General features: G+C 42.8%; 1 protein-coding gene across 1 annotated transcript in view; it reads left to right on the forward strand.

Annotated features, from left to right (window-relative positions):
- Positions 1 to 23,015, forward strand: part of RYBP (RING1 and YY1 binding protein) — a 109,286-nt gene extending 86,271 nt beyond the window's left edge. The window contains exons 3-5 of the mRNA XM_089672245.1: positions 4,087 to 4,593; positions 12,840 to 12,938; positions 16,051 to 23,015. Of these exons, the coding sequence (XP_089528371.1) occupies positions 4,087 to 4,593; positions 12,840 to 12,938; positions 16,051 to 16,303 (859 nt within the window). The 3' untranslated portion in view covers positions 16,304 to 23,015. The remainder of the gene's footprint in view (positions 1 to 4,086; positions 4,594 to 12,839; positions 12,939 to 16,050) is intronic.
- Positions 23,016 to 27,462: the final 4,447 nt, after the last annotated feature.

Genomic DNA, 27,462 nt, shown 5'->3' on the forward strand with positions numbered 1-27,462 from the left:
TAAGGCAAGTCATAGACATGATTTTCTTTCCTGCAACCACGGGTTACTGACCGCAGCGCTACTGTGTTCCACCAGTAGGAGAACACAATGATTAATGCTAGAGGCTATAGCCACCAGCAGTAATTGCATGCAAACAATTTGAAAATCTGGTTGAGTCTATAACAGCCTGCCCATAGATGGATTGAATATCGTCTGGTCTCTGCTGAACCGGCCAACATTTGGTCCATCTATGGCTGCCTTTAGACTGTCTTGACTGGTTGTCAGGCTTTAAAAATCGTAACTTCACCTGAAAAGGGAAATTCTGCCTGGTCTCCTCCCTCCTCCCTTCTGCTTTTGGAGGTTTTTTATTATTGGGTGGGGGGAGGCGGCGCCTAGGTGATCTGAGTGGAAGCGCATGCCTCAGTCATCTTTCAAAGCAATGCAAGGTTAAGTAATAAGGAGATCAAGATCTTGTGAGGATGCACCCCTTGCATTATCTAACATTGATGTATTACAGACTTATGGCAAGGGTGCTCTCTTGTGAGCTTCATACATTTGCGTCAGGGGCCATAATTAGTATATTGACTCGACTAAATGCTTATTACAGCTTTGCAAGATCTACAATTCAAATCTTGTTTGAGGAAAGTTGCCTGAAGAAGTTTTTGGAAGAATCCACTGGGTCCTGGTCTCGATAAGGTTGAGAACCACTGGCCTAGACACTGCAGGCAACTTTACTCAGAACAAGATTTGAAGTGAAGGTCTTGCAAAGATGTAAAATAAACATTGAGTCGAGTCAATACACAAAAACACCCTTGACATGAGTCTGTAGTGCTTCAATGTTGGTTAATGCAACAGAAAAAAAATTTTCTACTCAAAGAATAACATACTGGGGATACAAATATGTATTGAAATGCTGGAAGGCTGTAAATTAGACTTGGTGTCACTCTGAGGGAATGAGGGTTCTGTAGCAGACTTGGTGGCCTTGTAGGGGATGAGGTTTCTGGAGGTAGCTGAGAGCAACTGTGGGGCTGGGATCTTTGGAGGGGGCTAGGGATCTTCTCAGGAGACCGGGGGCTTTACAAGGACACTGGGAGACTGGAGGGCACTTCAGGAAGTGGGGAGCACAGGCGGACATGGTTGAAGGCACTAGGGGGGGTTTGAGGCTTTGCAGCAAACTAGAGGACACTGGGCTCTCAAGAGGCCTGAGGGCACTGTAGGAAGTTGGATGGCATTGTGGAAGGTTAGGAGATCTGCAGCTGGCTGGAGGTCCAGAAAGAAGGGAATTCAGAGCCCTGAAAGCAGACCCCAGCCTAATGGTTGAGAACCATTGGTCTAGGCTACGCTGGGGGTGTTGCAGGCTTAGTCCTTGTCATCAATCTCTCTCATGGGTCACCCTGCTTCATAAACAGTTACCAGTCTAACAGGGTGTAGTTTTTCCCTCCTAGTGTACGAGGCCTTATGGAGCCTGTCCAAGAACTAAAATGTTCCCAGTGTGGTGAAACTTGAAATACTGTGATCCAAAAACGGCCATCACAAACATGCAAAGTTGTTTACCCCTACAGGTTTTCTTCACTGCATTTCTTGCCTATCTCAATCTTTAGCCCTTACTGCCAGTCCTTCCTCTCCCCTCTTAAGTCGATAAGTGTGAAGCTGTCATTCCGCAGACAAAGTAATCATCGTGATTCCTCAGAGGGACACAGACGCTATTGTTGTATAGAACAAGGCTGTCCTGCCATGACGCCGCCGCACGAAACCGACGTGCTTGGAATTGGAGATTAGCCGCGCTGCCTTTGTCGCGTCGCTGCCTGAAGGATCGCGTTTCCATTGTTCCACTGCTGTATAGCAGCACGGCGCAGCAGACAATGTGTAACTTGGTGTCGAATCTGTCCAGGATTCTGGTAAAGCGGACCTGTCATTTATTAAGGATGCCACACCGTACTTGAGTCATGTCAGTTAACAGTTTGCTTAGGAAGGGTTAACCTTCAAAAATAATCCCTCCCTTATTCATTCACAACTGAGCGTGAACGTTTCCAAGCAATTTTGAAATTAGTTTGAAGCATTTTTATTTCATAGGTTTATTTTCAATGTTTTTACTAAGATTTTAAACAATAGGATAACCATACAGCTGCAGAATGTTGATGGCGATTTCAGATAAAATCTCGCAATGTAGGCGAGAGACACAACTGAACACACGGCAAAAGCACACGTGATGGATACAACAAACTTTTATAGGTCGAAATAGACGGTCATAAGTCAACTAAAGGTAGTCAAGTGGGAAACCTAAATCAATGAACAAGAATTAGGTAGGCCGGAGCCAGGTACCCACTTTGTTCCGCACTGGAAAAAAGTATACGCATGACCATTATAGTGCAATACGACCCATCGTAAACGACAGTGTCCCATCAAAGGGAGAGAATAAATGAAAGAAAAGATAGAAGAGCTAGAGGAGAAAGTACAGACCACCCGAGACCCAGACCCAACCGCCAGAGCAAAAAATTATTAAGAAGGGGATTGTATATAGCCTATACACGGGTTCTAGACTTTTAAAACTTTTGTAGTGGTATCACATAAAATGCTAACCATCATTTTGTTGATCATTATCCACTATAATTTGCGTTTTCATCATTGTTAGGTCCACTACTGGGCTCTTCCAAGCAGTAGCGTTGGCGATTTTAGCTGCTAAGCAGGGGCAGACTGACCATTTGGAAACTTGGGCACTGCCCGAGGGCCTGGGGTCAGTAGGGGGCCCCATGAGATGCCCCTGGTACCTTTTTCATAGGCTTTTTTGAGTTTGGGCAAGGACACAGGGGCCCCATGATCCCTTATTGCCCGGGGGCCCCATGAGTTGTCAGTCCACCCCTGCTGCTAAGAACATATAACATATCAAGATCTGAGGATATCTGGGCACTCCTGTGGGTTCATTAATTAGCAAAACGTTGGGGTTTTTAATTACTTTATTTCATGGTCACCAAATAGATCATGGTGTGCACTCTTAACCGGTATGTGTTTCACGGAATTCATGCGTTTCAAGCTTAAAGCATATTTATTTTGGCCAATTGAGAGCAGTATTATCTGTGGCATTATATGTTAGCATCCTTGTACCTGGTTCTTGGTTTTTTGTAGTGTCTTGTGTTATTGGCTCTCTGGAGCCATGTCCACTATGCCATTTTCTTCCTAGGCCCTCTACGACCGGGGTCGTAGAGGTTCTTTTGGGTCCTCACCAGGTAGATGAAAGTCTTTACATTCAGCATGGACACTCCTGAATCCCCCATTTTTTTTTTCTGGGTCTGAGGTTCCTTGGAGGAGGAGACAAGTTATTAGACCCAAAAACGTTTATTTTCAGGTGCTTCTATTGAAATGTGAGTCAAAATGCGCAATTCCGCCTGAAAAAAAAGCTCCTTGTACCTTTTGCGGAAGCATGACTTCAGCAAAAGGCAAACAATGCTTCATGTTGAGCATTTGTCACCCTTAAAGAAATGCGCAGCAAATCACTAGAATGTGAATGGGGGCTTTGTCAAAAATATATTTGTAATACAGTCCTGTAAATGTTAATTATAAATGTACATAGGAGCAGACATGTTGGCTTACTACTGATATATGCTTCCTGCTTGGTAGCAGCATAGCATTTGGGCATTATGACTTCTTTAACCTTAGGGTAGGTTAGTTCTGACCCATTTTCCATTAACAAGACGTACTTGGCTGACCCTGTAACTGGTTTCATATCAGCAGTTGTTTAGTAAGGCTATGGATGTGCTGTATATTAAGTATTATTATTGTTATGTAGTAGTAGTAGTAGTGAAAGAATGCAGTACTGATGCTGTTGAAAAGCTCTGTCTTTATTTGATGCATACTTGTTTCAGCTAGTTGAACCCAGGGAATTTGCTTGACAGCCAGGTGGCTATTTTTTTTATAAAGTGGTCCGCTATGTCATATCATTTATTTCTGCCATGACTGGTTTACACTAATGTGGTTGTTGCTCAGAGAGATAAGAAGATACTTGGGGGATGGGGGGGGGGGGGGAACAGCTTTATGTGGATCCTAATCCACTGGTTGGAACCATTACTCTATAAGATATTTACCATTTCTTTTCAATTTTATGTTTTGCAGGAAGCCCAGAATAAACTCTCAACTGGTGGCGCAGCAAGTCGCCCAACAGTATGCAACCCCGCCACCTCCCAAGAAAGAGAAGAAAGAAAAAATTGAAAAACCTGAAAAGGACAAATCGGAGCGAGACAAGCTAGACAAGGAGAAACCGGAAAAGGAAAAGCTGGATCGGGAGAAACTGGACAGAGACAAACTAGACCGAGAAAAAATGGACCGAGAGAGGCTTGATCGGGAGAAGTTAGACCGCGAGAAGCTTGATCGGGAGAAACTTGATCGGGAGAAGCTAGACCGGGACAAGATGGACAGAGAGAAACTGGACCGGGAGAGGCTAGATCGGGAGAAAATGGACAAGGAAAAGATGGACAGGGAGAAAACAGAGAAAGATAAAAATGATAAAGAAAAACCAGAAAAGGAACAGAAAGTAGTAGAGAGGGACAGACATGAGAAGGAGAAAAACGAACGAGACATTACTTCAAGTGTTGTCAAGAAGACCACTATTAAAAAGACAAGGTAGGTTCACACATGATAGTCCATCGGTTTGTGATGTAACCACCAGGGCTACTGAGTGCCCCTTCTTGTTGCCATGTAAGACAAGTGGTCCCACCACTGGCAATTATTTGCCAGCAATAAGATCATTAATCCCTTAATTATTTTCTTTGGAGTCACTCCCTTGCTAGCCAGATCAACAGGATGTTTTTCTCTCTCACTGCTTCTTACAGAGACCGTATAACCATACACATAATGATGAGGAGCAGGGATTAGCTCAGGCATGTTTGGATTCTGATTCGATCCAACCTGAGCTATCCCAGAAAGCTGTCACCGCTTTAAGCCAATCATAAGCGGCCCAAGGCCCCCTTGTATACATGTAGCTATGGCATGGGTAATGCCTTGTATACAGGGGGCAGGGAATGCCTTGGGCTGCTTATGATTGGCTTTCTGTGGTGATCGCTCCCTAGCAGTATGGCCAAGGTAGGTCCGGACCATGATCCTACCATACCTAAGCGCATCCTTTGTGTGGAGAGACTGAAGGAAGAAAAAAAGCCCTCCAACCAAATCACTGCGCAGTACTGGAAATCCTTCTTAAAACAGAAGGAATTCATGTCTCAATGTCTCATTCCATCACTTATCCCAAGAATTTGGAGGATTCTTCCTAATATCAGGACGGAGGTCGAAGCAATCATTGCTTTCACCTCATTGGCCAGATACACATTCAGAGGCACCAGGGTATAGTACAGATATAGCCCAATAATATTGAGCCGTTTATACCAAACTGCATACAAGTCATCATCACTGCAGTGCCTTCTACGGAGTAGGAATTGGAACTCTGGTGAAATTTTGCAGTGTTCCAGCAAAGGAAAGTAGTTTTCTTGCCTGGAGGATTTTGCTTCTGACAATACAGTTGAGTATCCATGGCCATGGATGGTAAGAGGAAAGTGAAGCATCTCAGGGAAATTTATACAAACATGGGGAGAACGTAGAAACTCCATTCTGATCATGTGTGTTCCTTGCAACTTGGTTGGCGGCCTTAGGCAGTATAGACATGGCTTACAACGTATGTATCAAATAATTGTAGAGATTATATCATACTCATGCTGGTCTTTTATAATACCCAAGGTCATTGGGATCTTCAGAATAGTTTTTGTTTAGGTGAGATTTATTTTTTCAATGCTAAGCAGGAGCCGAGCAAACTAGGCGGAAAGGGATGCCTGCTTCCTTCTAACCAAAAACTCTGGGCAGCAGAGGCCGCCTGCTTCCTAGCAACCAAGGACACTGGGCGGCAGAGGTCACCTGCTTCCTAGCAACCAAGGACACTGGGCGGCAGAGGTCACCTGCTTCCTAGCAACCAAGGACACTGGGCGGCAGAGGTCACCTGCTTCCTAGCAACCAAGGACACTGGGTGGCAGAGGCTGCCTGATTCCTAGCAACCAAGGACACTGGGTGGCAGAGGCTGCCTGATTCCTAGCAACCAAGGACACTGGGTGGCAGAGGTCACCTGCTTCCTCGCAACCAAGGACACTGGGTGACAGAGGCTTCCTGATTCCTAGCAACCAAGGACACTGAGTGGCAGAGGCTGCCTGATTCCTAGCAACCAAGGACACTGGGCAGCAGAGGTCACCTGCTTCCTCGCAACCAAGGACACTGGGTGACAGAGGCTGCCTGATTCCTAGCAACCAAAGACACTGAGTGGCAGAGGCTGCCTGCTTCCTAGCAACCAAGGGCAGCAGAAGCCGCCTGCTTCCTAGCAGCTAAAGAAACTGGGAAGCAGAGGCTGCTTGTGTCCTAGAAAGCAAGGACACTGGGTAGCAGGGACTCAATAGTGTTGCTATTTACATGTCTGCCAGCAGCAGCCAGTAGGGCCCATGTGCACTGTATCGCTAATTGCTTATAAACATCACACAAAAGTTACATGTGTACAGACCGCTAAAACCTTACTGCCACCAAGATCCTGCATTTTACATCAAAAAGTTACAATTGTCCAAATGAGCCTTTAGATGTAAACAGTGATGAGCATAGTTCTCCTTTTAATGTTTGCAATATGAAAAGCAAAGGAAGATGTTAAAGGCTCTTTAATGACCACAGATAAGCGAGAAATACCAGCACTGACAGCCAACTGTCAGTTTTCTGGAAGTGTACATTGTATCATTGTAAACATCATTGGCTCAGCAGATGCATGAATCAAGAAGGGGAGTGAAAAGGCTCATTGTCTGCGAATAAAGACAGTGCATTGTTTGCCTCCTCGTGTGAGAAACGATTTGAATTTGTGGCTGAAGAGCCCATAATTACTTGATATTGGGAGGTTGTGTATTTGTTGCTACGGTTTCAATAGCTCATTTACATTCCAAACCGGAGAGGGTCCAGTGCATTGCTGGGATATATCGGCCAACAGATATTTGAACGTTGACAAAAAAAAAAAAATCTCCTTTTATGCGTCCAGAGATTGAGTTTGGCTCAGAAATGATGTTTTAAATCCTGTTTCACAGTCCTGTGAGGAATAGCTGGAAAAAAAAGTGTTATTGAACCAGAGCCTAATTGGGATTAATGCAAAGAAGTTTGCAAGAGAATTTATACTTAAAGGTATAGTAAACCTACAAAAATGCCTTCAAGAATGCCTAACACTTATTTTTTTTTTTTTTTTTTTGGAGTAAAGAAGGTTTAATATCCCCTTCAGCTTTTTCTTTTTTTTTTTTGCCATTCCACTGGGAGATTTGCCTTCACTCCCTGTCATTCACGCTATTGCGGTGCGGGAAACCACCTGTGATTTGGACAGGAATTGTACCATATTCCTGTTCAAATCGCAGGTGATTCTTTGCGGTGCGATTTGAGCCATTCATTTTGTATTGCTCAAATCGCATCACACCCGCAGGAAAAGTGAATTCACCTTTTTTTTTTTTTTTCGTACTGGAATCAGATCGCATGGGTGTTCCTCTTTTTTGGGTGAACCTTTGCGAACCTTTTTGGTGTGTCATGAACTTAACATAGACACCCGCAGCGGTTCGCATGAACAGTGCAATCCAGATGCGGTGCGGGAAATGCAGACAATTCACTGTGAATCAGTGTGAACTAGGACACAACAGGACATCTCTTCAAAATGTAGAACATCCCCTAAGGCCACATTCGCACTTGTAAATGGGCCTGGCACTGATTACATGTTGGTGTTTGAAAGCAAGAGGTGGCTGCAGGCTCCCACAGCTAATTGTGGACGCTCACATGTAATCGCCCGTGACAGCTCCCTGGGCCAACACATACCAGTGGCCACGGTTAGCTGCGGGAACTGGCAGCTTTCAACAGGGCTAATCCCCAGGAACACCCACTGGGTTTCTTGAATGTAATCCATGTTTGGCCTTTTCACAGGTGTGATAGCGGCCTAATAGAGCTGACATGAGAACAAGTATACCTTTGTAAGATTTCCCTTCTGTGGGTTTGTTTACAATTGCAGTTGGGGGCTGTAAAAACACATGGTTAAGCCGCACAGGTATTCCATGCATCCCTGTGCAGGCAATCCCGTTCATGTCATTTGGGACCCAGTGGCTGCATGAACACACCCGCTGCTCGACAATTGATTATATATGTGGGTGCATGTCCCTGACCGTAGATTCACATCTGTGTGGGTGGTGCCGCTGCGGATCCACACGAAAATACGTGCAGCCGCACCACCCGCACAAAGAAATGTGGACCTGCGGGCGGGTGCCATTAGTTCTAATGGCATGCCGCCCGCACTGAAAACCACAACCGTACTGGGAACCGAGGTTCCCGCGCGGGCTGCGGTTTCCAAAGGAGTGCAGGGACTTCTTCCCTGTGTGGCACGGGAGTCCATTCAAATGAATGGGCTCTTGTGCCCATGCAAAATGCTGCCCGCATGGCCGCATATATGTGAACCGGGGGTGAATGCAGACAGTGTGCTCTTGGGGCTCTACAGGGTTACCTGCACAGATGTCAGATTGAGAGCAGCTGCTGTGTTAATTTAGCAGCCTTGTCCCAATTGACATGAATTGGACTGCCTGCATGAGGATGCATGGAACACCTGCGCATCCCAGTGCGGGTAAACGCAACCCTCATACGGGTGTACGCTGTAGTACACCCGTGTGAACGAGGCCTGCAACTCTTTCATGTTTTATTTACATTTCAGAGTGCCTAGTGCCTCTGTCTGGCCTATTCCCCCCCCACTGACACCATTGACATACTATTCCTCCCACTGACACCAGTGACAGAGCACTATTCCCCCCTCCCACTGACACCAATGACGTACTATTCCTCCCACTGACACCAAAGATGCGGCACTATTCTTCCCACTGACACCAATGATGGGACACTATTCCTCCCACTGACATCAATGTTGGAACACTATTCCTCCCACTGACATCAATGTTGGGACACTATTCCTCCCACTGACACCAATGTTGGGACACTATCCCCTTCCCCCACTGACATCAATGACGGGGCACTATTCCCCCCCCCCACACTGACACCAACAATGGGGCACTATTCCTCCCCCACTGACACTAATGATGGGGCACTATTCCTCCCACTGACACCAATGATGGGGTACTATTCCTCCCACTGACACCAATGATGGGGCACTATTCCTCCCACTGACACCAATGATGGGGCACTATTCCTCCCACTGACACCAATGATGGGGCACTATTCCTCCCACTGACACTAATGATGGGGCACTATTCCTCCCACTGACACCAATGATGGGGCACTATTCTTCCCACTGACACCAATGATGGGGCACTATTTCGCTCCATAAGACACACTTGGGGGGGAAATGTCTGTGCGTCTTATGGAGCGGCTGGCCCAGTATTCCCACCGCCGTTGTATGTCCGCAGTCTCTGGTCATCTCCTGTACTGTAGTGTGTACATTTGTTCATAGTTTTTTTTTTTTTGTTTTTTTTTAAACTATAGTCCGGCTCTCCAACGGTCTGAGGGAAAGTGAACTGGCCCCCTGTTTAAAAAGTTTGAGGACCCCTGCCCTAGACTATAGATAGTTTACATCCTTCCTTTTGAAGTAATGAATTTGATACTACTTGAATTTTTTTTTTTTTTGTAATGCATGATCTGCTATAAGGTCCATTTAACTCCAACCAAACTAACGGTAACCAAACTAAATGCAGTTTTTTTTAAAGAATCTACCATAGGAACATTTGCTTAAAGTTTTGTAAGATTATGCAAATACTATTGTAATCCACTGAAACGTTTCAGAACCACAACTCTGTGGACTCCATGCCATAGCCCCCGGCTTCCTGCCATTTGGACAACCTGTAGACCACACTGCTAATGCCAGAACTTCAGCTTTCCCACATATAGGATCTCCAAAGACTTTCCTCCTTCAGCCAGTTTACCAGTTTATGAACTGTAATTTAAATTTTTATCTGATGTTTGGAAGCAATTTACAGACCGCTTTATTGGATTCAAGAACCACAAAGCATGGCTGTGATAACAAATATTCAACCTACCAAAGGTGTCTATTACTTTGACAGGGAGTAGCAAAGTGGTGGTATTGCAATGCACAGGATGCTGGAAGGGTAAGTATAGAGCCTATTAGTTCCAATGCATTTCGGGGGTGTAGAGGAACGGCCAACTAAACCAGCTGCTGACAGACTCTGTGCTTCTTCACCAGTCTGATTCAAAAACCCTGCATGTACTACAGTCAATCCACTGTATGCTGAAATCCAATCTCAAGCCCTGATGGAGTTTTATGACCCCCTGAAACGCATTGGCTCTGTAATAGTCTTTTATCTTGGAAAAAAAATTGTTTCTGGACAATTCAACTTCTGTTGTGGTCTTCGGTTTTGGACAGTCACGATTACAAACCAAGGAAATAGTGGAGATCCTTTGGTGTGAAGAAGCTGCCAGCCCAGAATACAGATATCCTGCCAAAATATTACAACTCCTTTACACAATAGGATAACTTTCAAACTTTTAATACAAGTGACTTGTAATGACAGGGACACCTTAATTGCACCTTAGACCATATGCCCTGTGCATTACTTGCTTCTCATACTACAGCAGCGTCACCCTGTCCCTGCTTTGTCACTCCACAGTGGGCAGGTACAGGCAGCATGAAATGAGCCAAATGAATGACACGCATGGGAAACCGTGAGCCGTGATTAAAAATGGGCCCAAATAAATAAGAGTTGTTCTGGTCCGGTCACGTGCTGCAGCTCCCCTGTGTTAGCCAGCGGCAGCTGCAGGGGAGAAGAGGGAGGGCTGACAACGGAGGGACAATCAGAGCCTATGGGTGATGTCGCTGCTCCCAGGTCTCACCAGCTGTCGTCGAGCACATCTCCTCTCCCCTGCAGCCACCGCTGACTGACATGGGAGAGATCACATGACCAGACTGGAGGAGCCCGAAAATAGGTAAGTATATACATCTTTCTTACACAGGTTAGTCAGCATGGGTGTTAGGAGTGAGTGCGAGCATTTTTAAGATTGGATAAAGCCTGGAATTCCACTTTAACTTGAAGCTGAACATGGATAGACATAAAAAAGATGTAAATTAATGACATTCTCTACTTATTAAAACATCACTAAATGTGTTTTAAATGTAAGTAACTGAATTTGACTTGGATTCAGCCACCTGTAATCTCTGTACAGCAGAGGGAACCAGCTGTGCTGCAGTGCTTATATGCAAACAATGGACATGTTGATGAGACAGAGCAGAGGGATGAGCTCATCAGTCTGCTGCTTCTCCTTTCACTGTCTAGTCACAGGCTGGGGAAGGTACAATAGCTTTAAGTGTTAGTTGCAGCAGAGAAAAATTTGGTCTCCTACCCTGTCATACAGGGCTGTACTGTGTGGCAGAGCTGTGTAAATCTAGGATCGGATGGACAGAAATACAAATCTGTTGTCAGGTACAACAGCTCCCTTATGTACAGTATTTTATTTGTGTTTTTAGCCTGTTTAAACTACAAATTTCATAAGTCTTATTATATTCTGCCTTTACATCCCCCTTAAAGCATTGTTGAACCCAAAAGAAAAAAATTAATTTATTGCAGCTTATCAATTCTTAGATGTAATGGCTGCATCCGTTTTCTTTTATAGGGTTTCTTTCTTCTGTTTTTATCTGGTGATCTAGCCAGTAAGTCTGCTGTTTGCACAGACAAATGAACAAGCTCTCCAGCAAATGTTTCAGTTACAGGGATAGGACAAACCATTTAACACTGCACTGACAGGGGTGCTTAAAATGATCAGATTTTGTTTATCCCAAACGGGGAAAAAATGTTTTCTGTAACTGATTATAAAGTGTGAGCTGGAGTTTGGCTTCAGTTTGTTAGTGTATCTAAATCTGCTAGTATATCTAACACTCCCCTCTCCCCAGACTGACAATGGTATTGTCCAAAGGTGCCCCCCTGTGCTCCTTTATTACTCGGGGCACTCTAACATAGAAAGTGTGTTACTGGTAAGATCATCAGGTGAAAGCAGAGGAGAAAAAAAGCATAAAAAAGAAACTAATGCAGCCACCATTTCTAATGACTGGTAAACTGCAATATATTAGATTTTTGGTTTGAGGTTTTATACTGCTTTAATGTAACCCTTCCTCTCTGGAAACTAATGAGATTTCCTGATCTGTTCACCCAGTTCTGTATTATCGGCATTTTAGGTTGAAGGGGGGGAAGGAATGATACACATCCATGTCCAAAGGTGCCCCCTGTGCTCCTTCATTCAGTGTGGGGGCACTCTAATACAGGAACTTTGTTATTGCTCAGATCACCAGGTGAAAAGAAACTAAAAAAAATAAATGTAATGCAGCCAGCACATCTAATGATTGGTAAGCTGCAATATATTACATTTTTTATTTTCAGGTTTAATACCTCTTTAAAGGGAACCTTGGCAGGTAGAATATGGGAATGGCCTACTTACAGGTACAGGATTGGGCTCTGCCAGTAAAGCCTGATAGGTCTGATCTCCTTTCTGCATGCTTCTTCGATCAGGATCATAGATCAGAGATTGCACAGCTCAGCAGCCAGGGATCCCATTTATATCTGTGCTCACAGGCTCCATTAAACAGTATAATGGCCATTCTGGCTTGCCAGAAGAGGATCGGTAGATCATGCTGGGATTTGTAGTTCAGGCCGTTGCCAGGAGCCACGGGATCCCTGCTTCAGGCTGACGTGACAGTGAGCATTCCCTATCTCTCCACATTGTACAGCTCATGCTAGCCAAACAGACTGATGACTTGGCACGTGTGTCTGTATTGACATAAACAGACTCTAAATAGCGTGTGTTGTTTTTGGTTGTCTCTCCCGCAGACCAAAGCCAGATATTCACAGAGACCCACAGAGCGAAGTGAACAGTATTCAGTCTGCAAATTCAGTGACAAAGATCGGCAACTTTAACCACACTTCTAGGTAAGTGCCATTGACAAACATAGGAGGGCTGTATTATTAACATGTATGTGGAGCCAAAACTTTTTTTGTTTGTTTGGTAATTCAATCCTTTTGCAAAAAAATTTTAAAAAATGCACCCACATTGATTTTTTACAAAAATGTGCATTTAGGGCCCTTGCACACTTTTTGGCTGAGTGTGTTCAGCATAACTACCGCTCAGGCATAGTGTACAGCCTTCCATTGACATGAATGGCTGTATAGATGTACGTTGTATGGGTGTATGGAAAAAATAGAAAATTGATCGGAGGAAATACTCTTGTAGTTACACTAAACAGTTTTAGCCAGCCCATGTGCAAGAGATCTTTTTGCATTGCGTTGCCACCATAATCAGTCGATTTAGTGCTTTGGTTCCTGCAGACTACTCTTCCGGCTGTTGGTCAATACCAAGGTACAGGCCTTCAGTTACGAGACTAGAGGAAGTATTGGTGGACTGCAGGTGCGGTGACGTCACTTCATAATTACATAGTCTGGCTGAAAAAAGACAAAAGTCCATCCAGTTCAACCATTAAAAAAAAAAAGTTATAATCCTACACCCACAGTTGATCCAGAGGAAGGCGAAAAAAAAAAACAGCAAAGCATGATCCAATTTGCTCCTGCTGGGAAAAAAATTCCTTCCTGATCCCCTGAGAGGCAACCGGATATTCCCTGGATCAACTTTACCTAAAAATGTCAGTATCCAGTTATATTCTGTGTATCTAAATTTGTACTTCATTGAGATCTACGAGACCATCTGCCATAGTGGCAGAAGTGCCTTGTAGTCTTTTCATTCACAGATCCAGAGCCTCTCAACGAGGCCAAATTAAGGGAGGAGATCTCCAGGATCTAGTAAGAAGGGTTGGTTTAGGGTTGGGGGGCTACGGAATGTGACCACTCATCTCTTTCTGACAGTGGTCACCAGGACAAATAGAAAAGGTAAATTTCCCCATTGGGGACATACACTTTAGGAAATTCCCCTTTTTATTTTTATGAAAGGCTGAATCTAGCCTTTAACTGCAAGCAATGCTTCATGCATGGCATGTGTTACACAATGGTTGTGTGTTTCTGGTCCACTACTACAAATCTAAGCTGACATCACTGATGCAACAGACTCTTCATAAAGTGCAGCGTGGAAGGGTGGTGGTGGGGGGTTAAAGATGTGTCATGAAAAAGTGAACCTAATATTCCTATTAACCCCTTTATTTCACACTAACACATATATGCGGCTTCTAGGAGTGGACTTTAAACCTGGGTGCCACACATGTGTGTTTGTGAGATCCCGAGTCTCATACGAACGATCGGTATCAGGTGTCCCAGTTCCTAATTAGCTGATTGCTGTGATAGTATTTGATTGGCTATCACAATTAGTCACTGTGCAGACCGTCCCTGGCTTTTCTTTCTCCTTTGAATGGAGTAAAATGTAAACCGTGTGAGAAAAAGAAAAAAAAAATAGCTAGATTAAAGTGGAGCTCCACCCAAAAGGGGACGTTTCACTTTAAGGACTGCCTCCCCGCTCCCCATTAAGGATTGGCACCTTTGGGGGGAAGCGAATTTGACAGGTACCCGCTCCCACTTAGGTGATCGGAAACGGAAGGTGTCCTCCATCCCTGTAGTCTTTTGGGATATGTGACAGGTCCCAGCAGACTACAGGGCCATTCATGAAGCGCAGCGCTACTCACGCATACGCAGTGGGTACCCGGCTGTGAAGCCACAAGCTATCATAGCCGGGTGCCCACACTGAAGATGCCGGCCTCCTGGAATCCAGGACAGCTGGTGAAACGGGCTGCGGGGACACACAGCGGGACTAAGGGGCAGGTAAGTGGCTGTTTTTTAAAAGTCAGCAGCTACAGTTTTTTCAGCTGCTGACTTTTATTTTTTGACAGGGTGAGTGGAACTCTGCTTTAAGGTTTGATCTAGTTCTGTGTCAGGGTTAGTGTTAGGATCAAGGTAAGGGTCAAAATTGAGGATACTTTTTTGAAATTAGTATCGGTGTCAGTATATTTTAGGTAGGATTAAAAAGGCAAAATGCGCACTACTGTTTCTGTGTCCTACTATGGGTACAAACCACAAACATACACATATGTGGTATCACTGCGATCAGGAGCAGGAGAATTTATTTTGGGTTGTTCTTTGGTGGTAAGTGATGATAAAAGCAATAAATATACAGCTAAGATAAAACAATGATGTTTTTACTATTTTGGGCCAGTTTTCCTTTTAATTATAAAAAAAAAAAAAAATCCGGAGCTGTCCTTTACCATTTACCACCAAACAAAGACCCAATTTGTCCTGGAACAAAAAAACACGTTATAATCCACCTTCATAGTTGTGATCATATGTACAGTTTTACAAATACATGTCAAAGTTGCAGAATTGGGTCCATGCGATAAGGTTTTTTTTTACACTCAGTCACAAAGTGGTTAAGAGGCAAAGGGTTAAATCCTCTGTCTAGATTTTATTGTTGTGTCCCTGTGGCGGAGAGTTCTATTTGCTTCCGGTTTTGGTGACCACACAGGAAGTTAGAAGGACACCCCCCAACAAAAAAACAGAAAGCCATAAAATACCTGACTGGCTGTAATCCTTCATGGAAAGAAAGACGGCTTTTATAGCAGTCTGTGTCGCCTTTGGAAAGATTTATAGGAACTTTAATTGCCTTTTACAATCCTGTACAATTTTACTTTTATTGCTTACTGCATGTTTAATACTTTTACAGTTGCATATCACATTCGTCTTTGTTACTCTTTCTTTCCTAAGCTGAACAAAAGAAAGCAATAGATTTCCTCATACTCGCCACAGTGTGGAAGGAAGAATCTCCCACTGCTGGCTATTGTATTCTGATAACCAGGACCTGCAGCTGTCAGAATACCCACACTATGACTGCACCTGTATGGATGCAGTATTCAGCCAATTTTTTCCACTTGGCCCCTTCAGTTTTCCAATCAAAATTTGTCCAGGCAGGTGGTGTTGGTGTGGGCCACCCATGACTCCAAAGTCAGATGATCCACAGGAACTGGATGGCGTTCGAGCCATGGATGGCCAGCTTTTGTAGCGGTAAATCTGTACAACCAGTAAGAATCCTTCTGTTTGTTTTTATCTCCAGGCCCAGGCTGAAAAACGTGGACAGAAGTACTGCACAGCAGCTTGCGGTAACAGTGGGAAACGTGACGGTAATAATCACAGACTTTAAAGAAAAGACTCGATCTTCCTCCACTTCGTCCTCCACAGTCACCTCCAGCGCGGGCTCAGAACAGCAGAACCAGAGCGGCTCCGGCTCAGAATGCACAGATAAAGGATCATCCCGTTCCTCAACCCCCAAGGGCGACATGTCTGTGGTGAACGACGAGTCTTTCTGAAAAATAAATACAAAAAGGAAAAACAAAATATTGCACATTAATTTTGGCAGAAGAGACTCTGGATTTGGGGGGTCAGGAGTTCCAGGACCCCGTCTGCCTCTGTTTATATTCCTGGATTATTAATATTATTATTTTTTATTTTATTTTTTTTTATTTTTATTGATGGTTTTTTTTTCCCACCATTTTTTCTTTTCCTGGACACAACCCTGTCGCGTACTCCGTCAGGACCATTTTGGATGGATTTTGGGCTTTTGGCAACCGTGGAACTTCATAACCCCACACCGACAACCTATTCCAAGGTTTTCATCAATTTCCCTTTCAAGCCTTTGTATTTGGATGTGCTCCTCGACCTACCTTTTTATACAGATCTACTGTGCACAATTTTCCATGTACTCTTTTTGTTTTTTGCTATTTTTGACTTTTATTTATTGCATTCACCACCCCGTCTTCCCTCTTGTTTGTTTAGTGCTTATTCCTATCTTTTAAGTTTCCTTTTTTTTTTGCCTCCCCTGGACCTGTTCCCTGTAATACAGCATATTATCAATTTTTATACATCAATATATATATATATAAATATATATAAATATATATATATATGAATAAATGGTTATTTAAACCAATACATAGAAAAAACACTGGTGCTTGATACACTGTGAATGGAGAACTTTGAACACAGACCCGAAGACAAGACGTCTAACCCATTATGGTGCCAGCAGCTTCTGTCTGCCATTCTGGCGCTGGTTGTTAGAAATATTAAACTATGTGAACCTTCTACCCCCAAAAATTGTCTCCTAACAAAGTATTCCTCAACCCATCTGAAGATGTATCTTATTACTTCTAGAAACAGGTGCAAGGTGTCTCAGTAACCGTATCCATGATGCATTTTTCACAGATCCTTTTTTGTGTGTTTTTTTTTTTTTTTTTTTTTTTAATACTTGGCTTAATCTAGGCTGGAAAAATCTCAAAATAATACTGTCTGCACCCACCAATCAGACTAGACATTCTGATTGGTGGCTGTGGGCAATATAACTCATAAGATCAGTCTAAAAATGAAGGCCTTGATAACCAAGGAGAAGATAGCAGCATCATAGAAATTGTTGCCAAAGGGCAGCTCGCACCTGTTTCAAGAAACAGTTTCATTGGAACGTGGGAGACTCGCAGTTGTCTAAGGAAACATTAGAAAGAGGACCCATGTCCAGGATGTCAGTTTATGTACTACATTTGTGGTGGCTTTGAGTGTATAGTTGGCGGAAATTACATTATTTTACTCTTGTTTTATCTTGAAAAGGAATTGAATTGTTTGATAACAAGCCTAACATCAACCAAAACTTTGTTGTTGTTGGTTTTGGATAGCATGGAGAAAGATTAGAAATTTTGTGAGGTGTACTGTTGTCAGTGACTCCATTGAGGAAATTGTATTTTGCTCTCTGTCCCAGTGTCATTGGAACACTCTGTAGGGTATACAAAAAAGTAGAGTGCCACAACCACTGAATACATCCAGTTGGTTTATTGAATATGATGCAAAAGTGGGTATCCATTGCATTGTGGTGGCTCAAGACTCCTCCTTCCTCAGGGCTTTATAAACAAGGATGTACTTGGCATAAAAAAGTGACCAGGATATGTTCTAGATCGGGTGCCAGTGCAGAATGTCGATGGAACAAGAAGTAAGGGAAAATCTCCATAATGGGGATTTTGACAGCAATAAAAACCTGACGAAAGTTCTAGCCCTTCTCCACTGCATCCAAACCTCGAAATAAAAGTTTTGGCTGGAGTTCGACTTTCAGTGTGGGCAAATCAAAGAGAAGCCAATATGAATCATTTCTAGGGGACACTGTAAACCACTGCTCTTTGCCTAGAATTTAGATGCAAGTTTTTAATCCAGCATGTTGTCTTTGTGCTTTTGCTATTTACAATTTTGGCCAAAATGTACAAAAAAGATCTTTTAATTGTAATGAGGTGTAATCCCCAATAGAGCCTTGCTGTCAGATTCTAGCAATCGAGTAACATTTGCCTAATTTCTGTACTGGTTTCTTGGGCTACCGGTATATTACGTGGGATTTCAAAATTGCACTGGATGTGCCAATAAATAAGGCAATTTGATTTAAAGAGGACTTGTCACTTTTGAAATATAAATCAGTTTGGCCCAAGTAGGAAAATGTTTTATATAGTTTTCCAAAACTGGCTATTGTTACAGCTTATCTTCCTATGGAAACTGTCGACCTGAATCTGAGAATCTAGTAGATGTGTTGTCGGGTCTCTACACCAACTTTTCTCTTTTTGCCAGTGGAGACAGTGGGCTGATGTCAAGGGGGAGTTGATTAATAACTTAAAGGATGCGTTTTTCCAACTTCTTTGAGAAGGTAAAAGTTCGGGGGCTCTCATTCTCCCTTTACTTTTCCGTGTACATTGATTCACTAATCCAGAATGAGTATGCGGGTTTGAAACTCCAACTTCACTGACTGCACAATTGTCAGGTCAGTCACTGACTAGTTGAAGGAAAGAGAATGATGGTAACCCCTAAACTTTCACTTTTAAAAACAAGTCTGCAATGACTATAAAGCAAGCATCTCACAAGTCTAAAGCAACAATTGTCACCTTTATGAGTTCATAGTACTTTGAAAAACCACACAGTTGTTGCGCTGATAATACTTTAATTTGTGCCATAATAGAAGGAAAAGCTGCTGCTGCTCCTTTTGTAGGTCCAGTCTCAAGGACTGTCATACTTCAATAAGTCAGTCAGTGACCTGGAACTAGCATTTGCATTTTGGAGGGTGTTTGTGGGAACTTGTGCCCATTCAGCCAAAAGAGAATTTGTGAGGTCAGGTACTGATGTTGGGTGAGAAGACCTGGCTTGCAACTATCAGTCCAATTCACCCCAAAGGTGTTCAGTAGGGTTGAGATCAGGAGTCTGTAGGTTGCTTGAGTTCCTTCACATCAAACCATGTCTTTATGAAGCTGGCTTTGTACACAGAGGGCATAGTCATGCTGGAAAAGAAAATGGCCTTCACCAAACTGTTACCACAAGGCTAGAAGCACTCAATTGTCCAAAATATCTTTGTATGGTAATGTTTGTCAATAGAGAGAGCTTGGTTTTATGCACTTTGTTTTGGAATTGGATGTCCAACCAGCTCATAGGTGTGATAGTCAGGTTTCCACAAATTTATGACCAAGTAGTGTACATGCTTACTACACGTAACAGACCTGACAAAGCATTTTGAGGATGACCGCACATTCGCCTTCAAAGATAAGTTAACAAAGGCATCTTCTTCCCGTCTACCCTTGTACTTTTGATATGGAGATTTTGTAATGGTGTTGTCTGCCATACAAGTCGGGTTCTAGTTCCAAGTTAGTAACCTCACTAGCAGCAATGCTGACCATGCCATTGCCTGAATCAGAAGAAAGCATGGGAGTAGAGGAGGCTTTATTAGGTGGGAAAAGAAAAGCTAGACCGTAGACTTTTGTAAAACAGATGTTTAGGTGGATTTATTGAACTGAACACCGCGGGGCAGAATCTCAGGTCAGGACAGGTCAATTGTTTCTTTGTTCAAATTTACTATCTTCTGAAGTAATTTTCTCAAAGTTAGAACATCACAACATTCTGAGAAACTGCTCCAAACAGGTGAGGCAGTGCAAAAATTTACAAGAGGCAGTTCATCTGATTACATTACCCGGTAGAGGAAAGATCTCAAACTTATGTTATGCTTGTATGAGCATAAACATAATAAGAACCATTTATAAAAAGCAGTGGAGAAGGTGGATGTGGTGTTCAATACAACCAGATGTCAGCTGACATTTTTTCTTGGAGTATGAAAACTGAAGGCTGGTTGCTCTGGACAATAGCACAATTAGGTTTTACTTTGCTCCAGCATTCCTTTTATGTCCCCATGTGTATTAGAAGCCATAAAATGTGGTCAAACAAACCATATTTGGTTCCTTTTTAAGATGTTTCTTGACGATTCCTCAGAAATCTGCCGTAATCCATTATGCATTAAATGTCATGTTGTCAGTGGCTAGTAATATTCACAAATACATTTTTTGAAAACATGATTCAGACAGGAAAGAAGGATAGTAACTGATAACAACCATTCACAAATTGTGTTTTAGCAGCTTACATTGGGGGCGTTAAAGAAGAACTATTGCCTTCATTCAAAAATCCTTGAACCTTCCAGGGGGCCAGGTGTATGTAGCAGTTGGTCCCGTTCCGATCTGTAGCTCCTTGTTCATTTAACATTTCTGTGCTGGCTGTAGATCTACCCAGGCTGGAGCCCAATTTAAATGCAATCCTGTATGGGAGCTACAGCACTAGCCCCCTCCGCAGTCTAAGATTCTCACTGTGTACATTGTGATGTCTGCCCATTCACAGTCCCATCATTACTGATTGATTTACTAGTAAACATCCAATGCATTGGCAGATCACACAGCCCCTGCCTCACTGATCATTTACTATCTCCTTTTGTAATGAATGGAGCTGACCCCTTCCCTGCTGTGCTGAATGATGGTGATCATCTCCACTGCACACCTGCTACCAGATAAGAGCCAGACCAATGAGCCCTTATTAAGTATTTGTCTCCTTGCTAGCTGCGTGGTCGGACAGTGGTGGAGGGGAGTGGGGGCAAGCTGTCCAACCATGCTGCTCAGCAACCACAGATCAGAACCGGACCATGTGTTACATGCACTTGGTCCCCTATGGGTTCAACAACAATTTGAAAGACATGGTGATACTTCTTCTGTAATGACAGATGGTTTCGGATAGTTGCTTTGGATTACTGCACATTATTCATCTTTAGGCTTTCTTCTCTCTTTAATGTCCAGCATTTTTTTTTTTATGTGGAAAGGATAAGAACCACTATCTGTTTTTTACTGCTGTTTGGGGAGCTCTGTTAGAGATCTCCATTCTTGTCTGACAACAATGGTTTCACCAAACAGAAAGCGAGGGTAAATCTCAAACAACCACACAGACTGAAATCTACATGGGCAGAGGCTGGAACCCCCATCTGTTTTTATTGTGGTCTGCCTCCCTGTTGCAGACTGTGCCACGCCTGGACCTTAAGTGAGAAGAAATCTCTAAGGGCTTGTACACATGTTTGACTGGGTCTGCCTCTCCTCTGAAAAGCTATCCACTCTTGGATCACTTTTCAGGTGTTGGCAGTCTGTGAGAAGGAACCACCTGATTTAAACCTATAATTACCTTGATACCGCGGTTGTGGTGCAGCCCCATAGAACTGAGTTAGTGGTGTTTGGTCATGGCACCATCCGCCGAAAGCTATATGTTGCTAAAGTTTTGCAATGGCATGTTAGTGTTCAGGCGGGTGGGTGAGGGACAGTAAAAATATGGCTTTAACATGGCTTTAATGCCCGCCCCCCCCCAGCTGCATGTGTGAACAGGGCCTAAGGCCTCATTCACATGGGCATACTGTTGTGTACATGCATGCAAAGGGCTGTTTTTAACTGAACGGGTGGATGGCTGCAGTGCATCCCTGAGCATTCTTCTGTGTGGGACCGATGCACGGAACCGAACGAAGTCAGTCTTAAGACATCCCTTTACACAGGAGTGCAGAACAGTACACCTGTGTGAATGAGATCTAAATGAGCCCTGGATATCCATAAAAACAGTTATCCTTCTCCACTCTATCCTAAACTAAAAAAAAAAAAAAAAAAGTGACAGTTGGACTATATCGGACCATCAGAAGCTAACAGCTGCTGATCCTACTGCATTTTTAAGAAAACTTCTGGCATGAGAAAAGTCATACTAAGATGCCCATCGCAGTGTTTTTAGAAAAGGGCCTGTCTGATGTTGTTAAAAGGCTACAGTGACACATGAGTTATTTGACCAGCAGCTCATCATAGAACTGAATAGGATCCCTTTTCAAACTTTACATAATCATAAAATGTCCCCAATGAGGAAACCGCCATAAAATTAAAAACCTGGCCTGGGTTTTAATTCTTCCTCATTTTTTATTTTTTTTCCAAAATGTTTTGCTTTTTTGGATTTCCACGTAAATACCCAAGGTTCATTTTAATGTTGAAAATATGTGCCTAAATTGTCCATATTGTGAAAAAGATATTTTAAAGTATTTTATCTTTCCTGCTGAAAAGAACATTCCCTAGAATATATACATTAAAAAGCAATTTTTTTATTCTCTGTTCATTTTCATGCAACTTGTGTGTTTGTGAATATTACGTTTTGAGCACTTATTGTTGTGAGTCATTGGCATCTTGGTGCATTGACAGCCAGGCGAAAAACAGTAACCCATAGCAAGCGGTCAGAATTCATAGTTTTCATCTGCCTATAATATGCTGAAATCTGATTGGCCACGATGGGTTGCTGGAATTTGCACTGCTGGTCTAAATCAACCCAATGATCTGTCTATAGGACAAGCAATTGACTTTTCAAGGCTGGTTTGTTTTTATATGTAGAGGTTTTCTGTAAAGTATTACCTTGACGTAAGATACATGTTTTTTATGTATTTGCGCAAATGCTTGCAAGAGTATAGATAAAACGTTCTTAGGGGATCTGCAGATAGGAAGAAATGCACACTAAAAAAGGTTTATTGAATAAGGTTGAATGTGGTAATTCACAGCAGCCATTGTTTGTTGTACAGACCGCTTTATATTGAAGAGCGGTGAAATCTGGTTGTCATGGGGTACTGCACTTTGCAGATCGTTATTGCTCTTTGCACTGTCTTATTAAATAAACTTTGTTTGCTCTTAATTTTTTTGCGGCTTTTTTGTTCTTCATAGTATTTACACGTGGTGATTCTTTCAGACAGTTTTGAATGATCTCCATGGCTCTCGGAAGGCTTTGGCCATGACTTTTGTTAATGTGCAGATAAATGTAGAATTTTTGACCAAAGGTTGCATACACATTACAATTTTGCAGTGCCAGTACCCTGAGGGACTGTGACCACAGAGTAAGCATAAATGCCTATATTATAAACTAGAAATACATACATAAAAGGTACCAAGATCTTCTATTAATAATGTTCACTATTGTTAATGACTGCCTCATTAATCAAGCTGAATTGCACAATGAACCCTCAACCAAAAGAGGAGGTCCTGAGGGAAAATCCAGTAGATAGCAGAAAAGCCTAAGACAAGCCATAGCTTATGCGATTTTCTTTCTTGCAACCTGTGGTTGCAGGAAAGAAAATCACTTGATTCCCCCATCAGCACAATCAGTGTTGCTGGAAGAATCTCTCCTGTAGAGCTATTGTGTTCTCCTGGTGGGGAGCCATTCCCGCCAGGAGAACCCAATGATTACTGCTAGTGGCTATAGCCGCAGGCAGTAATCGCATGCTGAAAAGTCGACAGGCTGCTTGTACCCAAGTCAATCAATGGACCGACTGGTACGATCAGCCTTCCCATGGATGCATTCTTTCCATCTATGGCCAGCTTAACTCCACGTTGAATGTCCCTCTTAAATAGATCGTTTCAGCCAAGCTGGGCCAAACTGTTTATTAACTGCACTGATGGGCTCGCTTGCTTGGAAAGCTGTATTAACTGCTTGGAGCATCAGCTACATACTGTATAGCTTATGTGATTTTCTTTCTTGCAACCCGTGGTTGCAGGAAAGAAAATCACTTGATTCCCCCATCAGCACAGTCAGTGTTGATGGGAGAATCTCTCCTGTAGAGCTATTGTGTTCTCCTGGTGGGGAGCCATTCCCGCCAGGAGAACCCAATGATTACTGCTAGTGGCTATAGCCGCAGGCAGTAATCGCATGCTGAAAATCCGACAGGCTGGTTGTACCCAAATCAATCAATGGACCGACTGGTACAATCAGCCTTCCCATGGATGCATTCTATTCATCTATGGCCAGCTTATCTCCACGTTGAATGTCCCTTTTTAAATAGATCGTTTCAGCCAAGCTAGGCCAAACTGTTTATTAAACTGAAAATTCTTCCTGCGCCAAAGAAACTACTACAGGATCTACCCTGCTTTTGTGCAATGTGATAAAACACAAAAAATGACAATTATAAATATACTGCGCAAACATAGACCTCTGAATATAATCAATCTATAAAGTGCATAATATTAAATATATCATAAATAATATTAATAGTGAAAATCCATCATAATAAACACCAAAAGTTCGTGGAGCATAAAAAATTTGTGTGAAGATAAGAAATCCAAAAATTCTTCAGATGCAAAGATAACTTCCACCTTCCACCCGTGCAAACCAACATCAATTACACTCAATTTCACAAACTTTTGGTGTTTATTATTATGATGGATTTTCACTATTATTATTATTTATGATATATTTAATATTATGCACTTTATAGATTGATTATATTCAGAGGTCTATGTTTGCGCTGTTTATTTATAATTGTCAAACTGTTTATTAACTGCACTGATGAGCTCGCTTGCTTGGAATGCTGTATTAACTGTATGAGCTACATACTGTATACAGAGCTGTGTTCCGGCAATGGGACAAGAACTCCCACCCATCCCACTGCCACAACAAAATAGTCGGGCTAAGTGCTGCTCAGGCATTCACAGGGAGCTTTGCATTCCATGAATAAATACAAAACTGCCTCTGGCTGAGGAGATTGGGACATCATCTACCCGTCTTGGCACCTCAGCCAATCGGAGAAAGCTTTGTATTAATTCATAGAATACAAAGTTTTCCTGTGTATGGCTGTGCTGCGTCAAGCGCTGTTTTGTTTCGGGAGTGGTCCGGGACATCTCTGTCCCATTGATGGAATACAGAGCTGTATACTGTATGTGGCTTAGGCTACATACAGTTATTACAGCATGCCCAGCAAGCGCAGTAAATGGTTTATTTGGTCCAGTTTGGCCCAAACAAACTATTTGAATGGACATTGAATGTGGAGTTAGGCTTAGAGCACCACACTATTACTAAAAGCCCAGAGTAGTTTTTTTTTTATTGTTGAAAAATCAAAAACATAAGGAAGCGAATGTGCTTGGGGGTTCACACTCTCCCCCTTCATCAGGGCTTGTGAGTTATATCACTTCAGGAAAGCATGGACTCAAAAGGGTTTGAAAATGTTTTTTTAGATACAACATCAAATGTTTGCACCAGCAGGTAATGCCTCGTTCCCACCGTGACAGAACGCGCAAGCCCCAATGAAGGGGGGTGTGAGACCACAAGATGTATGTGCATCACACATTTACTATTGAGAATAATAAAACCCAGTATGCAATGCACACCTGGAATTGTGAGCATGCAAAATTTAATGAAAGCGGCCTACACATGATATGTGGATTTAAAAAGATCTCATGCTGCTGACTATTTAATAACAAGAACTTTCCAACTGCTGGAAGCGTACTTTACACACAAAGCCTTTCCAACTTGCTATTATCCCAATAGGAGGGAAGGCAAGTTGACTGTATGTGTGCCACTCCTGCCAGATGGATGAGCCATAAGACACATCACTAGCTAATGCCATGTCTACAAAGCAGTAGATGTCTACCCCCTATTGTTCTTCGGTAGACCTCTGCCCATGCATGGTCACCCCAACACCTTGGCTACGTTTTTCAATCCTGGAATAGGTCATAGACTGGCGGTCATGTTTATATTCTTGGTAGAACAGTTCTAATTGGTAAGTTAAACAAATCACACTCAAATTTGAGTAGTAAATTAGATCATCCCCAGCAAACCATGTAAATGTTGTCCAGCTTGCATATTACCTGGTTGATGGCAAGACTGGTAGAGATGACATATAGAACATTTGAATACCATTTGGAAGATTGAGTTTTGTTTATAAATTTGAGTGATATACTCATATACTGTATTGGTCTTTAATAGAGGGACATTTCTCTTTTTACCAAAATTCACACTCACTCAGTGTGTCTAAATCAACCCAATGATCTGTCTATAGGACAAGCAATTGACTTTTCAAGGCCGGTTTGTTTTTATATGTAGAGGTTTTCTGTAATGTAATTACCTCGACGTAAAAAATGTTTAAGATCTCACGAATTCTTGCTATAACCAATTGATAGTTGCAAAAATGACCACTACATTGATAGCTAGTAAGAAGATTGCTCACCATTCAGACTGCTTAAAACGGAGTTCCACCCAAAGGGGGATGTTCCGCTTTAATGCTTTGTCCCCCGCTCCCCATTAAGGATTGCCACCCTTTGGGGAGCGGGTACCTGAATTTGACCCGATCCCACTTCCGCTGCGATTGCCTAGACAGTCGGAAGTGGAAGTTGTCCTCCCTCCCCATAGTCTTCTGGGACATGTGACAGGTCCCAGAAGACTAAGGGGCCATTAACAAAGCGCAGCGCTTCTCGCGTGAAGAAGCAGTGGGCACCTGGCTGTGAAGCCGCAAGCTGTCACAGCCAGGTGCCCACACTAAAGATGCCGGTGCCAGGGAGAGAAGGTGGCCGGTGAAACCAGCGGTGGTGAGGGCACCGCTGGACCAAGGGACAGGTAAGTGGCTGTATTTTAAAAGTCAGTAGCTACAGTTTTTGTACCTGCTGACTTTTATTTTTTTTTTTCAGCTGGAACTCTGCTTTAAAAGGTGATTGGTGTCATGCTACATCTATGCCAAGTGGCATTGACCCTGACACTCTATAGGCATCATCAAATGGGAAATCAATCAACCACAACTCAAGGAACTCCTAGGAACCTCTTGAGGAACCCTGATGGGAGAATGACTGCTCTAAACTTCATTATTTTTGTGCCATTTTATGGTTTTCTTCTACTGTGTATTACCTCCAAAATAGGTTAAAAAAATACATAAAATGGCATCTTTCTTACATATAATTGTGAAGTGTATACAACTGTCTGAAAGAACATCTGTGCTCACAGTAACCAATCAGCTTTGCCATTTCATTCTCTAATCTGCTCTGATAGTGTAGAGAGGTGAACCTTGATTGCGTAAAAGAGCGCACACACTTTTTATTTTTCTTTTAGAGCTAAAGCTGAAACGTATATTTGTGCTACAAGTCCTGTCTATTAGGTTTTCTCTGTTTTACGGCAAGTTTGCAGCTAGATCAGGGACTTGCAGAGAAGGAATTAACGTTCGAGTTTACAAAGCGTTCCATAGCGGGTTTGTTTATCTGCGTAAGTCATGGTCTTATTACAGTGTTTTATAGGGCCATAATTGCTGGTTTAGCTCAACCTGCCGAGCATGTTTAACTCCCTGCAGCTAGCGAGCTGTGGATTCCTGCCTGAGCGTATAGCTATA

This window comes from Staurois parvus, unplaced genomic scaffold (assembly GCF_062004578.1).
Source record: "Staurois parvus isolate SC_StPar_1 unplaced genomic scaffold, SC_StPar_1.0 ptg000124l, whole genome shotgun sequence".
Lineage (NCBI taxonomy): Eukaryota > Metazoa > Chordata > Amphibia > Anura > Ranidae > Staurois > Staurois parvus.